The 15,884-nt window shown below is 38.7% G+C and overlaps 1 protein-coding gene across 6 annotated transcripts in view; it reads right to left on the bottom strand.

Moving 5' to 3' along the window:
- The window catches only part of TTC3 (tetratricopeptide repeat domain 3), a 99,433-nt gene that overhangs the window by 907 nt on the left and 82,642 nt on the right, over positions 1-15,884 (bottom strand). For 5 of the 6 annotated variants that reach the window (XM_070750405.1, XM_070750410.1, XM_070750408.1 and 2 more), the window contains 8 exons: positions 15,374-15,470; positions 11,658-11,758; positions 10,529-10,616; positions 7,221-7,325; positions 5,882-6,288; positions 4,367-4,484; positions 3,120-3,347; positions 1,968-2,054 (listed from right to left, as the gene is read on the bottom strand). In XM_070750405.1, the coding sequence (XP_070606506.1) occupies positions 1,968-2,054; positions 3,120-3,347; positions 4,367-4,484; positions 5,882-6,288; positions 7,221-7,325; positions 10,529-10,616; positions 11,658-11,758; positions 15,374-15,470 (1,231 nt within the window). The remainder of the gene's footprint in view (positions 1-1,967; positions 2,055-3,119; positions 3,348-4,366; positions 4,485-5,881; positions 6,289-7,220; positions 7,326-10,528; positions 10,617-11,657; positions 11,759-15,373; positions 15,471-15,884) is intronic. The other variant, XM_070750409.1, reaches the window with a different exon arrangement.

The raw sequence follows: 15,884 nt of genomic DNA, 5'->3' as shown, positions 1-15,884 counted from the left end.
AGTGAAATCACAGCATTGCAAAAACACAGAGGTCCGGAGATGGGATTTCGAGGACTTCGGTGTTTTTGTGATGCTGCGATTTCACGGATGCTCCCTTCTCTGGGAAACCCTACTTCCTTCCGTTGCCAGCGAAGTGCTCATTTTTGCGATGCTGGGATTCCCCTGCTGGGATTCCCTTGCAGCATCGCAAAAACACAGAAGTACAGAGGTGGGGTTTTCCATGGAGGGGAGCTTCAGGGGAATCCCAGCAGCGCAAAAACGGGCACTTCGGCTGGCAAAATGGGTGAATTTTGGGCTTGCACGCATTAATCGCTTTTCCATTGATTCCTATGGGAAACATTGTTTCGTCTTACAAACTTTTCACCTTAAGAACCTCGTCCCAGAACCAATTAAGTTTGTAAGACAAGGTATCACTGTATTTTAAACCGCCAAAATTAATGGGTGTTGCAGTACCCCTGCAATCACATTTTTAAAAAAGATAGGGTGCTTGGCAACCCACGGGGAGTGCCTTATCTACCCACCCACCCCCGCAAAAAAAAATATCTGCCCTTTTGGCTGCCCTGGACAGCAGCACTTCTTGGCCAGTGTTGGAACTGAAATAGACTCCCCAGGCCCTTCCGCAGTCTCAGCTAGTTGCCAACCACCTGGCCTTTACTTAGGCCCAGCACCACTGTCACCTCATGCCCCCTGACCTGGCCAGCGATGCCAGCGCCACAGTATCACGCTTCAGCTGTTCCCAGAACCCTGCGGGCTCTGCTGTGCCCTGCAGGCTGCTTTGCTGCCTTCCTCCCACAGCTGATGAAGGGGGCCTGGCTTGGGCCACTGCAAGGAAGCTGCTAACCATGCCAGGCTTTCTTCCTGACGTAATTTGCGCCACCCTGCAAATACTCTGCACTGTTCTGACAACGCTTCAGAAGATTTCTGAGGCCCGAAATCATGCGAGAAGACTGTACTACCATTCTCCCAATAACATACATCACCTTGGTGATAATTTTTTGAGGTTATATTCAAAATTCTCCCAATCACATACAGCCGCCCCGAGTCTCCGGAGAGGGGCGGCATACAAATCCAATCAATCAATCAATCAATCAATAAATGTTTCTGGCACCAGCTTTGTTTCATTGTTGCAATTTCTTGGTTTAAACATCTGAATTCTTTTACCCTGTGGGCTGCCTTAACTGCCACTTCCAGGCAGACTGCTATTCCTCCTAGCTAATATGAAAAAAAAAAACTTTCTTAAAGTGCCATCCCTGAACTGGTCATTTTAAATTACTATCATCCAGTCTCCAACATCCCAGTTTTAGGGAAGATGAAGAATGTCCCTGCAGGGATCTGGAAAAAAATAAAATCTTGTACTTCCTTGAGGAATGTTGAGGATTGTTCTGTACATTACTGCAGATGAGGCTTTTTTAAAAAATTGCTCTACTGGGAATTGTGGGATCTCGAGCAAAGTGGATGATATTGTATTTTAGAGGGCTTAAAAATGGTACAGAAAATTCACACTATTTAAGCATCTTTCTATTCATATTTTTTTGTGCTATGTGAAAATCAACATATTGGCCTACTTATCCCGATAATACAAACTGCTATGGAAGCATTACATTTCTATATAATTATGGTCATATCAATTTTTGAGATTGGAAAACTCATTTCCTAAGTAATGTAGATCACATTAAACATACTTTGAATTTGCAAGGAAAAGCTGTCCTTTGGGAGTGGGCAGCACACAAATTTAATTAAATAAATAAATAACAAATTATGCTATAGATATCAGCCTGAGCACTGAAAGGCTGGCCCTGGAAACCAAGATGATTACAGCTTCCACAATGAAATTTGTGTTTTTGTTCCCTAAGAATAAATTCCCCAAATATATATTGCAAAGATTATAATTATATTAAAAATTGATGCAACACAGCAGTAGTTCTCTAGTCATTTACAAAGTCACAAGGAACAAATAATTCATTTACCATTTCGTGAAATCTATGTCCACAATCCAGAACACGCAACAGACTTGAAGTTAGCTCTTCGTGACATATTACACATGGATCACTATCCTATAGAAAAATGCATATGTCATTTCAAAACTACATTAAAAATTATTGATTCGCTATGCATTAAAATAAAATAAATACAGGCTCACAAAACATCCCAAAAAGTAATGGCCATATCTAATAGTTTACATGTAGAAAAATCTCTGTGGTCTGCTGTTAAAGTGGCAGATTTAAATCAAGTGTGTTATCCTAAAAGCAGCTGATTCGGAAAGTACTGAACCAAATGGACTGTTTGACTCAATTACCTTTTAAACATAAGTTTAGTTTAGCAGCATCAAAATTAAAATGAATCATTCTAATCCATGAGGCTTTGCAAATTGTATTAATTAATTCTAGAATAAACATTATAAGCCAGTGTATTCAGTATCAATAGATTAGAAAAAATATTGCATCCAGAGTTTCATGAATGAATTGTACTCATGGAAGAGTATAGAAAAAACAGGTTCAGGGAACCAATGAAGACCACCCTTTACAATTATACGGCTCTCCCATACCAATTCATATAAAGTTATCTTTCTTGCAACATACTCTTTTTTTAAATAACTCTTTCATTTGTGGAAAAAATAATGCTATTAAAATTATTGCTCAGCAGTTATTAAAATTTATATGAGATGACCAAGGTGGGATCAAATGTGTCATTAGTATGAAACTGCTACACTCCCACAAGAGACCCAAGTCCAGCCCTCTTGAATTCCAGTGGCTCTTATCTAGCACCAATTTGCCTTGACCAAAGTAGTAGATCACATTCTTGTCTATGGACAGCATGTAAACATATTGAAGTTCTTTGAATTAAACTCTTTCCTGGTTATTTCCACCTGACAGTCTTTAATAAGATTTTGGAACATTGTTCATTTTTAACTCTGAAAAAAAAAAGTCTGAATTTTGAAAATTGATTAATTTAGCTCATTCTTTGATTTCTATGATATTAGATACTGATATTGAAAACTATCCTAAGACCTTGAAAACTAAAAAGCTTATGTTTAAAAATGTTAAAGGGCTTTGGAAAGAATATGTATGACATTTCTAAAATAATACCAAATTATGCAAGTGATTTCATAGAAAACCTACAATGGCATCATTTGATTTTTTCCACTTTGATTTTGAAGTTTCACCAATATTTTTCCATGGCATCTGATTTGATTGAGATTGAAGTCTAGTTTTATTTTTCTTTTCATTAGCAGCTTTAGACTTTGGTTTGCTTTGTACCAATGGGTTTAATACGTTTTGAGTATGACTTCCATTTTTCCCTGAAGTATAAGAGGATAACTTTTCATTTTTTCTGGAAGAGGAAAGAACCTTTAAAACCATAATGGAAAAGTATTAGTAATATCTTTTTAATTTGTACTTTATTTTGCACTGTTTAAGTAGCTGACAAATATATGAATTAATAAATTATTATTTGAAGCAAGAATAAAAAGCAAACAAAAGAGAATATATCAGTAATAAGCATTCCAAAATAGCACCAGGATAAATCTTACACTCTAAGCAAAAAGAAAAATCCCTTTGATAAAGCATATTGAATACCAAATAAAAATGAAACATAAAAAACAGATACAGGTAGTCCTCGGGCTACAACAGTTCATTTAGTGACCATTCAAAGTTACAGTAGTAGAGTTACTATTGCAGTATCCCCATGGTCACATGATCATGTCTTTGGGTCACGTGATTACCTGTGACCTTTTGACAAGCAAAGTGTTTGACTTAACTGTGGCATGAAAAGTTGTAAAATGGGGCAAAACTCACAAATGTTTCACTTAACAACAGAGATGTTGGGCTTAATTGTGGTTGGTAAGTCAAGGACTACTTGTATAATTTCCTTGGGAAGCTATTCAGAGTCTTTTGAGCTACAACAGAAAAAGGCTTATTGTTCACTTCTCTTTTGATACAAATGAGATTTACAACAGAGACTCTCATACATATTTTGGAATGAATGATAACCTAACTTAACCTTAGGTAGAACATGAATGAGCATTTAGATTTTCTTTTGTGAATTTATCAATAGCAATTATCAATAATGCAGTGGTTCCCAACCGGTTTTTGGCCATGCCCCACCTAAGCATCTCTAAAATCCTGTTTTCTCCCCGCCCCCCTCGCCCTGCTACATATAATTCTTACTATTCAAAAAGTGAACTCCTACTCACACAGAGGAAGCCTAAAAGGCCATTAACCTGGTTTAAACAAGTTCCAATTGCCCTCATTAAAAACAAATTGTCCCCCGTGGGGTATGGGCCTCACATTGGGAACCACTGCCCTAGTGTATCATATGTATTGTACGGGGTTTCTTGATAGCTACATAAACATTTTCTGCAAATTACCTTTTTTGTATTTGGATGATCCAAGATAAATTCAGTTACCCTGTTTAGATACTCATCTGTGCTCAACTTGTTTCTGTTTTTGACATTGACTTCTTTTATAAAATTCTCTAAATCTGAACTGCAAGAAAGAAGAAACACAGGTATTCAAATATTTTTCAGGAAGATAAATACTGTCTACAAGTATTTGACTATCTAAAGCTGAATTGCATTATGTGCCCTGTCCGCACTAGTATTCTCAAGTATTTTTTTAAATAACCACTTACTCTTACTTCACCTTAAAGGATCCTAGAAACAATGAAAACTTAAGGCATCCACCTTATTTTTCACAGGTCTTTAGATAAAACAAAGATTCCACTCTGAATTTAAGATAACTATGTAATATTACAACTCATCCCACAAATACTTTGTTTCCACTTCTGTTTTAAAAGAATTTGTGCAACAGGGTCACATATAACTGAATCTATATAATAATGATTTACTATACTGTTGTTATTTAAAAAGATACCTCGTCTTACGAACCCCTTTTCATACGAACTTTTCGTGATATGAACTATTTTCACCGTACAAACCCGAGTCGCCGCTGCTGTGATGCCCCACTTCCCGACTTCCGTTGCCAGCCGAAGCACTGGGAATTCCTCTGAGCCTCCCCTCGCTGGGAATCCCCGCCTCCGGACTTCCGTTGCCAGCCAAAGCGCCCGTTCTTGCATTGCTCAGATTTCCCTGAGTCTCCCCTTGCTGGGATTCCCTTCATTTTTGCCGACGCTGCTTTGAATCCCAGCGAGGGGAAGCTCAGGGAAATCCCAGCAATGCAAGAATGGGTGCTTTGGCTGGCAACGGAAGTCCGGAGATGGGGTTTCCCAGCGAGGGGAGGCTCAGAAGAATCCCAGCACTTAGGCTGGCAATGGAAGTCCGGAGGCGGGGATTCCCAGCAGCGCAAGGCAAAAGGGGTGACTTTTGGGATGGGGTTGTACGCATTATTTGCTTTTACATTGATTCCTATGGAGAAAATTGCTTCGTCTTACAAACTTTTCTACTTATGAACCTGGTCACGGAACAAATTAAGTTCGTAAGACGAGGTATCACTGTATTCTAAAAATATATTTTTTTAAAAAAATTGAGTAATGGAGTAGAAAAATCTGAATTAAACATAATAGAATGCTGAAATGAGAGTCAACTCAATTCCTACCAATCAAGTTAAGGAAAAAAAATAGAAACATGGTAATAAACAGCATGGTACAGAAATCAGTTACCAAATCTTTAATTTTGTGCCCATACTGAACCATAATTCAAAAAACAATTCAAAAAATTACTTAAAATAATGATAAGAATGTTTCAAATTTTCTCTTAACTTTAGATCATATTAGGAAAAGCAAAAATAGTTAATCATTTCTAAAATGACTGCTAGAGTACATTTAAATTATACATTGTACAATTCTAACTAGATTTTACACATACACACATCATGATTTTTAACTAAAGTGCGAGCTACCCATTTTTTTTCTACTGTAGATATACCTTGTATGGTATGGAAATATAATTCTAAGTTGGTCAATTATATTTTCAGATAGCTTTCCGAGAATTGGCTTGTTTAGAATTGTAGCACAATCCAATTCTGCAGCTCCTGCTGGTTCATCTAAAATGCTATGCTGTGGCTGGATATTCTGAAGATGTCTTCCTGACTTTCCTGGTGATCGAGGCAAGCATACTTGATCAGAAAGTAAACTTTGTCTGCATTCATAAGGCAGTTCTCCAATGTCTTTATCCAAAGGGGGCTCTGGAGTTTTATTGCCAGTGTGAGTTTTAGCTTTGGAAGATAAGGAGTAATTGTCATTAACTTTTGAAAATGGAGCAGACCAGTGTGGAGCACCTGCTGAATACATTATGATGGCTGGGTCATTAATAGGAGACTTCTCAGGAGTTGCCTAAAGAGAAAAAATAGCACAAAGATCAAATATGATGAGAACAACTATTCCAAGCATTCTAAAACTGTTTCTGCCAATCAGATATAGATTGAAATTTGTATTTATTTATAATTTTAAAAACTGCCTCAGACTCTAGATGGTACACAAACAGAGCAACAAGCCAATTTAAGAAACAGCAATGATTCCCAAATAGTACAATGCTGAACAGTAAAAGTTAAAAGTTATCTATTCTTCTTATGAATCAACATAATATACAAGAATATTAGCAGAACAGAGTCTGAGATTTTCTATCAAAATATTGTAACCTATAAGAGTCTTTATTTCTGTTGAACAATGAATTTTATACTATCATAGCCTTCTTTTAATTTCAGTCTCTGGGTGCTCAAATGGTGTTTCGTGGCAGCAATTTCGACCAAAAGTTGAAGGATTCTCACAAATAAAGGCAATATACTGTACATGTCCCAGGGTAATGATGCAGAATCCAATCTGAATTGGTACAACAACAACAATAATAACCAGCCATCAACACCCCAATTAACAACTAAAAGCCACAGACAACCAGATCCCACATAAATATCACACATTCTGGAGAGGGAGAAGTTCCCTGAAGATAGGCTCCAGCAAGAAAGCTTTAAAACTCTGGTCCCGGTGACTGACTCAGATTGGATTTTTAAGAATTATCGGTTTATGTCACAGCTTTCCATTGTTCAAAACATAGCTGGTAGTGCTAGATACCTATTCCATTGTATTGTATATATTCCCACAGGAAAGCAAACCCTAGAGGCCCCAGCATATGAGGAAACATCTCTGAAAAAATCTGAGCAAACTACAGAACTGTTTTGAGTTTTTCCATTCTTCAAAGGAGCAATTGTGATAACGCAGTGACCTGTTCATTTTGGATGTACTGTAAAAACACTCATAAAATAACTTACTAATGACAAACCAGTAGGTTGCTGAAGATCTGCAGTTTCTACTGGGGTGATAGTATTTAGAAGAGCACCATTTTTTACTACATAAATCTTCTCTTCAAACTGACTCTGTAAAAGAAACGAGATACCTTTAATATTCTTAGATCAGAATTCTCTACCAAGAGTAGACTCACTTGGCTGAAAGCCCAAAATAAAATTATCAGAAAAAAACTATATAAATGAACTTCTGATTTTTAGGCTAATTTCACAGCACCTGGTTCCTAAATGATGTCATGACATATGCTAGGCTCTTTTTATTAGTTACAAAAGAGAAATTAATAGCCTACAAAGTAAAGCACTAATCTCAAATGTTATTTATTATTATGGTTGGTTGCACAGTCTGCAAGATGTTTAGATTGAATTTGGTATTTTTATCCACCTATCAAGTCCTTTCCAAGGACCTGAGATCAGCAGATATTGATGTTTCATGGTGTCAGAGTTATTGTCCAGGATGAAAGCTATTCTGACTAAAGCTGCCTTTTGCAATTGTCTGCCAAAAAAATGGTAATTTTGTCAATGCCAATGATGTTCAAGATGCTCCAGTTGTTTTGGGATTTAACCCAAGGTGCCTATATTCCCAAGATAACCAAACCCAAAATAAAATTGATAAAAACGCCACTGCCTCCCAAGGCATCACTATCCCATGCACCATGAAACTGTACTCTAGCGATATCTTATTTCAATGCTTGCTGAAAAAGCCAACTCGTCAAGACTTCCAAGGGGAGTAGGAGCCGGCTAAATCACTGAAGAAGGCTTTCACAAGCAGAGGCTGCTACAGTGCATGCTTCGTAGGTTCCACCAGATGACAACATTTAAGAGAGGGAACATGGAGCAAACCCACTCCATCTGACCTGGTGCTTGCTGAAAAAGCCAACTCGTCAAGACTTCCAAGGGGAGTAGGAGCCGGCTAGATCACTGAAGAAGGCTTTCACAAGCAGAGGCTGCTACAGTGCATGCTTCGTAGGTTCCACCAGATGACAACATTTAAGAGAGGGAACATGGAGCAAACCCACTCCATCTGACCTGGTGGGACAGGCAGATACCCTTAGGGAGAGGAAGTCCTATAAGTAGCCTGGCTCCATAACCTCTAAGGCAGTGATGGCAAACCTTTTTTTTCTCATGTGCCAAAAGAGTGTGCTATTGTGCCCACACTCATAATTCAATGCCTGGGGAGGGCGAAAACAGCTTCCCCCACCTCCCGGAGGCCTTTAGGAGGCCGGAAAAGGCCTGTTTCCCAACTTCTGGTGGGCCCAGTAGGCTCGTGTTTCACCCTCCCTGGGCTCCAAAGGCTTCCTTGGAGCTGAGGGAGAGTAAAAACGCCCTCCCCATCCCTCCGGAGGCTCTCTAGAAGTCAAAAACACCCTCCCAAGGCCCTTCTGCAGGCCAAAAATCAGCTGGCTGGCACACACATGCATGTTGGAGCTGACCTAGGACAATGGCTCACAGGCCAGCAGATATGGCTCCGCATGCCACCTGTGGCACCCGTGCCATAGGTTCGCCATCACTGCTCTAAGGCTTTAAAAGTGATAACGAGCAATTTAAATTGTGGATGCCACTGCAGGTTGTACAGCAACCAACTCCCCCTGGAGATTAGAACTGCCCCTACTCTTCCTGCCTTCCGTAAACTCCTTAAGACCCACCTTTGCCGTCAGGCATGGGGAAATTAAACATCTCCCCCAGGGCACGTTTAATTTATACATGGTATGCTTGTGTGTGTGTCTGTTAGTATATGGGGTTTTTAAATCTTTAAATATTTTAATTAATTGGATTATTATGATTTGTTTCACTTGTTGTGAGCCGCCCCAAGTCTTCGGAGAGGGGCGGCATACAAATCCAAATAATAATAAATAAATAAAAATAAATGGTGTAATGGGGGGAACATATGGAAGACCCAAAACTGGCATTACTGCTACATTCTGGATGGTCTTCAATGGCAGTCTCATGTAGAGTGCAATATAATAAACCAAGCATGAATGACTATGAGTCAGGCCTCCTAATCCAGGAATGGACACAAATGTCATACAAGAAGGGTCTGTGCAACACTCCCTTGCTTCAGCCATGGTTGCTCTTCTCAAGCTGTGGGTCCAGGAAGACCTCAAAATTGTGTGCCAGCTCTATCTGCAGCCCTTCTTCACATTCTATCTGAACCAAGAGGAAGGAAATCCAGTGTTACTCTATCTTGCATGGGTTGAGTTGCAGCCAATTTCTACCCATTCAAAGGCTTATTCCCTTCAGGAACTGAATCAGTTCCTAGCATCACTTGGCTGGTCATGGTGGAGATACACAATGATATAATCAGCATAAATATTTTGAACCACCTGACAACAAAAGACCACATTTATTTTTTATTTTTTTTTATTTATTGGATTTGTATGCTGCCCTCTCTGTAGACTCGGGGCGGCTAACAACAGTAAGAAAAAACAGCATGTAAATCCAATACTAAAACAACTGAAAAACCCTTATTGTAAATCCAAACATCCATACATACAAACATACCATACATGAATTGTAAAGGCCGAGGGGGAAAGAATATCTCAGTTCCCCCATGCCTGACGACAGAGGTGGGTTTTAAGAAGCTTACGAAAGGCAAGGAGGGTGGGGGCAATTCTAATCTCCGGGGGGGGAGTTGGTTCCAGAGGGCCGGGGCCGCCACAGAGAAGGCTTTTCCCCTGGGCCCCACCAAACGACATTGTTTTGTTGACGGGACCCGGAGGAGGCCCACTCTGTGGGACCTAATCGGCTGCTGGGATTCGTGCGGCAGAAGGCGGTCTCGTAGATACAACTGTCTCATGTAGAAGAAACCACAGCATTATAAAAATATATTGTGCAAATGGATAATAGAAGCAATGCAGTATTAAGTAATTTTTGCAGGGAGTAAGTTTACATATACCAGGTATCTCTGAACAGGTATCTGCATTACTACTTTCTTTATAAGCAGGACAACAAATACGGAAGCCAAACTGTATAGCTTCCAGTTATACAGTATCTGAAATTGGCTTTCCGAAAACTTGATATTAAATCATGGTTCAAAGCAAGTGTAATAGGCTACTTCCTTGAAGCCATTGTTTCTGTCTTTGAAGAGGATGCTATGATTAATTGTATTCCTGGCTTATTTTCCCATTTGTGCAAATAAGGAGTGAAGAAACGACAGAGCTATACATATAGCTAAACATATATTGTTTATATCTCCATTTTCTTACTTCAGATACGATTGCTCAATTATGGCACTACCAAAATATAATTATGAATAAAAAGTATCACAAGTGACTTGCCTCTATTTTTTTCTTTTCTTCTCCAATATTGGAAATAAATGACTCCCAAGAATCAATCTGTAATTTTGACTGAAGTGTTGCAGAATGACTGAAAATGACATAATTGGATTTATGTAATTTGATTATGTAATTAAATTTTCAATTTCAAATAAATTGAAAGTGAAAAAATTATGTAATTAATTTGATATTAATTCATTTATAAAACTTATATCCTGATTTTTCATAATTAAAAATTATTCTAACCGTGAATTGCAATTTAGTAATTCAAGCTACCGGTATATAAATAATGTAGTTGCTTAAAATATTGAAGTTTTATTTTTTTTATTTTTTTCTGCAAGCATCCTTTCCCAAATGGTGTTTATGGGGTTGAAACATAAAAAGTAGATGCTCAAATGATTTGAAAAGCAAGACTTTGGGAAAGAAAAAATATCAAGGCCTTATATTGTTAAGTTTAGAACAAAATAACATAATGACCTAAGCAGCAGAAGAGAAAAAGTTCAATTACTTAAAAGAAGAAAAAGCAATACAAAACCATAAAATCATATTTTTGGCCTTACAAGCATCAAAATGAGTTGTAACAGCTGCTGGATTTCAGAAAAAAATAGCCACTATAATTTGCCTACAAATATTTTATCAATTGACATACTCATTTCAGAGTAATAATTGGGTTAGCATTATGACTTGCTGTCCATAAATTCAATGAAGCAAATACGCATGTGTATACATGGTTCACATAACACATTTTTCTATGTGGCAACTATAACAACATGAAATTTTAGTAAGACATATGATTCGTTAGAAGAAGAATTAGAATTTAATGCCAAAATCTAATAGTGAGCATAGTCATTTACGGCAGAGTTTCATCCCTTGAGACCATGGATTCTGTTACTAAAAATCGAATTTTCAAGGATCCTAATCAAGAAGCAAGACTCTGAGTGGTAAAAAAAATCGGTTGCATTCACATTAAAGTGCTTTTTCTTCCTTAGTCTTTTACAGTGTCCTATTAAGTTCTCACGGATTCCTAATATTCCATGGACACAATTTCAAAAATTGTGATTTATAATGCCATTCATTATCCTTTCACAATAACCAGACATGCAACAGAATATCAGTATATTGTAAACAATACCTGGTCATGCATTTTAGATATTTAAGATTGGCTTTGGCATTTGTTGATTTTCTGCACAGTTTATAGAATTCTTTCTCTTTCCAGTTTTCAAGTACTGACACCTGAAATAATATTAATGTAAATCTAAGCATCAAAAAGGAGAAAACAGTCTATCACATTAACTTTGTAGAAAACAACTTTGTAGAAAACAACAACTTTTTCAAACCATTCTTTTTCATTACTGCAATTTGTAATCTTAAAAATAGAACAGTATAAATATACTGTATTTTGAAAACAAAAATACAGTAGCAACAAACTAAAAACTGGAAGTTTACCCTAAAGCTATATGTGTGTTCTGAACTTACTCTAAATTGTAACACTGTGATCCAAAGGAAGGAGGGGTGAACAGTTTGTCACTTTCGACAGAGCATGTTTGAATTCTGACTACCAAATTTCAGCAGAAAAACAGCTATATTTTAGATGGATGATTACCGTCATTTTATATTTATTGTTAAAAAAAAATGGAGTGGTAGTTGTTTACTCCCTCTCCCCTTAAAGTATCAAAACTATTTTTTTTAAACATGGTCTTGGAAAACAGGCCAACTCATTACGTTTAATTAGTATTTGTCAGTGAGAACGGTAGATGCTGATTTGAGTCAGTATTGAATGTTGCAGTGGAAGCCAGTTCGACTCCCACATACTGCATCAAGCAATATGAGCCGGGGTGGCGCAGCAGGTAGAGTGCTGTACTGCAGGCCACTGAAGCTGACTTGTAGATCTGAAGGTCAGCGGTTCAAATCTCATCACCGGCTCAAGGTTGACTCAGCCTTCCATCCTTTTGAGGTGGGTAAAATGAGGACCCGGATTGTGGGGGCAATAGCCTTGCTCTGTTAAAAAAGTGCTATTGCTAACATGTTGTAAGCCTCCCTGAGTCTAAGGAGAAGGGCGGCATAAAAATCGAATGAATGAATGAATGAATGAATGAATGAATGAATGAATGAATGAATGAATGAATGAATATGTTACAGTACTTTAGAGCAGTGTTTCCCAACCTTGTCCACTTGAGGATATCTGGACTTCAACTCCCAGAATTCCCCAGCCAGCATTTGCTGGCTGGGGAATTCTGGGAGTTGAAGTCCAAATATCTTCAAATGGCGAAGGTTGGGAAACCCTGCTTTAGAGGCAGGAAGAAAAGCCATAACTTTAAACCTCAACATTTTGAATTACTGCACATTTATGACAGAAACTTAATAAAGTTTTTGTATCTGCTATCTCCTTCTCTGAAAAAGAAGAGAACCTCCTGGGGAGAATACTTGAGTAATGAGAATAATTGAAAATGAGAGGAGAATTCTGAACTGAGGGAGGTTGTCCACAAACAAGAAAAGGTACAGGACTCACAAAAAGTCTAAAATGGAGAAAGTACCTGATGATGAAAAACTTGAGATGGAGGACACCTCTTCTTACAACAGAAGTTCAGCAGAAAGGAGGTAAAGATATACAAGAGCCTTCCAAATTTATGGTGTAAGGCAGTGTTTCGCAACCTTGGCAACTTGAATATATTTGGACTTCAACTCCCAGAATTCCCCAGCCAGCATTCGCTGGCTGGGGAATTCTGGGAGTTGAAGTCCAAATATCTTCAAGTTGCCAAGGTTGCGAAACACTGGTGTAAGGGGAATGGAAAATGAAAGGGAGAGTTGTGAGGTTCATACGGGGAACCAGTAACTCCTGGCCAGAGATGCCATTATGTAAAGCTATAACAACCGCTGGGCTTTAAGACCAACTAACACTGGGATAACTATCCATTGATTTGGAAGGATAAGAGGAAGAAGCCACAAGTTTAAACCAAAAGACTAAAATCATTTATATTTTTTCACTGGCAGTGCACAACCAACTCTTATACATGACTTCCTTTTTATCTACAATAACGTTTTCAGCTGGCTGAAGCTGCTTCTGCCAAGTTTGGACAAGATATTAAATAAAGCCAGGCATAATCATACGATATGTGGTTTGCTAATGAATCCTAGGGGGTGGAGCCCAAAACCAGTATTACCGTATATATTCGAGTATAAGCTGAGTTTTTCAGCCCCAAAAATGGGCTGAAAAACCCGACCGGCTTATACTCGAGTCACCACAAGAGGGGACCGAATCACCACAAGAGGGCGCCCCACCAGCAAGCTAAACAGGGAGGGCGGGGACGGCATGAACTCTCTCCAGGCTTTAGAAGCCTCCAGCCGGAGAGAGAAGCAGATTTGTTACAGAGATCCACTTGGTACGGCAGCAGGGGAAGGAGGAGAAGGAGGACAGCTTTTTCCTTTCCTCCTCCTCCCCCGCGGCTGTGGGCTATTCTGGCTCTCCTCCGCCTCATTTCCCTGTTGCCATCCCAAGTGGATCTCTTTAGCAAATCTGCTTCCTTGCACAACACATGGGGCAATAAAGGGAGACGGAGGAGAGAGCCAGCAAACTAAAGGGGGGGGGACCAGGACGGCATGAACTCTCTCCAGGCTTTAGAAGCCTCCAGCCGGAGAGAGAAGCAGATTTGTTAAAGAGATCCACTTGGTACGGCAGCAGGGGAAGGAGGAGAAGGGCAGCTCTTTCCTTTCCTCCTCCTCCCCCACGGCTGTGGGCTATTCTGGCTCTCCACCTCCTCCTTTCCCTGCTGCCCTCCCAAGTGGATCTCTTTAGCAAATCTGCTTCCCTGCACAACACATGGGGCAATAAAGGGAGACCAGGAGGAGGGAGGATCAGGGGTAGGAGATCAAGCCAACGAGCCAGCCAGCAAGCTAAAGAAGGGGGGGGGGGGGAAACAGCATGAACTCTCTCCAGGCTTCTAAAAACTCAAGTTTAAAGAGCCCTGGGTTAAGGTTAGAAATGCAAGAGTCTTCAAACCTGGAAAAATTAGGGCTTGTGGACTTCAACTCCTACTCCTGAAGTAGCATGGCTGCTGCAGGAATTCTGGGAGTTGAAGTCCACTAGTCTTAAAACTGTCAAGTTTAAAGACCCCTGGGTTAGGGTTAAAAATGCAAGAGTCTTCAAACCTGGAAAGATTAAGGCTTGTGGACTTCAACTCCTACTCCCGAAGTAGCATGGCTGGTGCAGGCATTCTGGGAGTTGAAATCCACTAGTCTTAAAACTGTCAAGTTTAAAGAGCCCTGGGTTAGGGTTAGAAATGCAAATCTTCAAACCTGGAAAGATTAAGGCTGGTGGACTTCAACTCCCACTCCTGAGGTAGCATGGCTGGTGCAGGAATTCTGGGAGTTGAAGTCCACTAGTCTTAAAACTGTCAAGTTTAAAGACCCCTGGGTTAGGTTTAGAAATAGGTTTTAGCTTGGTTGCTGATTGAGCTACTTTTTTTACTTTTTACTTTATTGTTATTACCAGATTGCTTTCGTTTACCCTCTTTTAAATTTACAGAGCTAATTTTGGTTTTCTTTAAAATAAATATTCTAAAACATTTAATCTACTGATGTCTCAATTAATGTAATTTTGTTGGTTTCCATTTTTATAAGTTACCAGTAGCCACTGCATTTTCTAACCTCGGCTTATACTCGGGTCAATAAGTTTTCCCAGGTTTTTGCGGCAAAAAGTGGTGCCTCGGCTTATACTCGGGTCGGCTTATACTCCGATTATATACGGTACATCAAAAATATATAAATTTTAGACAAACATGATAAAATATTAAGATAATAAACAGTCTGGAAGATTCAGGAATTATGTTCAAATAGCACCATATAGTTTACCTCTGCTGCTATTGCTCTTTTAACACATTCTTGCTGATAATTTTGGTTCTTCATAATAAGTTCCTCCATTTTTATTTTTTCACATTCAAACCTATTGCTGTAAAGTAAATTTAAAGATTATTAACATATGCTCGAATGTTTATGTGCCTGAATAACTGGGCAAAACTGAATCGCAGGGTAATTTTTTTAAAAAAAAATCAAAGTACAGTGTTCCCTCAATTTTCGCGGGTTCGAACTTCGCGAATAGCCTATACCACATTTTTTAAAAAAATATTAATTAAAAAATACTTTGTGGTTTTTTTCTATACCACGGTTTTTCCCGCCCGATGACGTCATATGTCATCGCCAAACTAATAATTTTTGCAAATAAATAAAAAATAATAATTGTTGTTAATAAATAATTATGTTTACAAATATCAGGATCACTAAGTGTCTTATTCAATGGTGAGTACAGTAATAATGGTGAGTAAATGGTTGTTAAGGGAATGGGAAATGGTAATTTAGGGATTTA

The sequence above is a fragment of the Erythrolamprus reginae genome, chromosome 4 (assembly GCF_031021105.1).
Source record: "Erythrolamprus reginae isolate rEryReg1 chromosome 4, rEryReg1.hap1, whole genome shotgun sequence".
Lineage (NCBI taxonomy): Eukaryota > Metazoa > Chordata > Lepidosauria > Squamata > Dipsadidae > Erythrolamprus > Erythrolamprus reginae.
The sequence above is the reverse complement of the archived record's forward strand: the minus strand, read 5'-3'. Positions and strand labels throughout refer to the sequence as shown.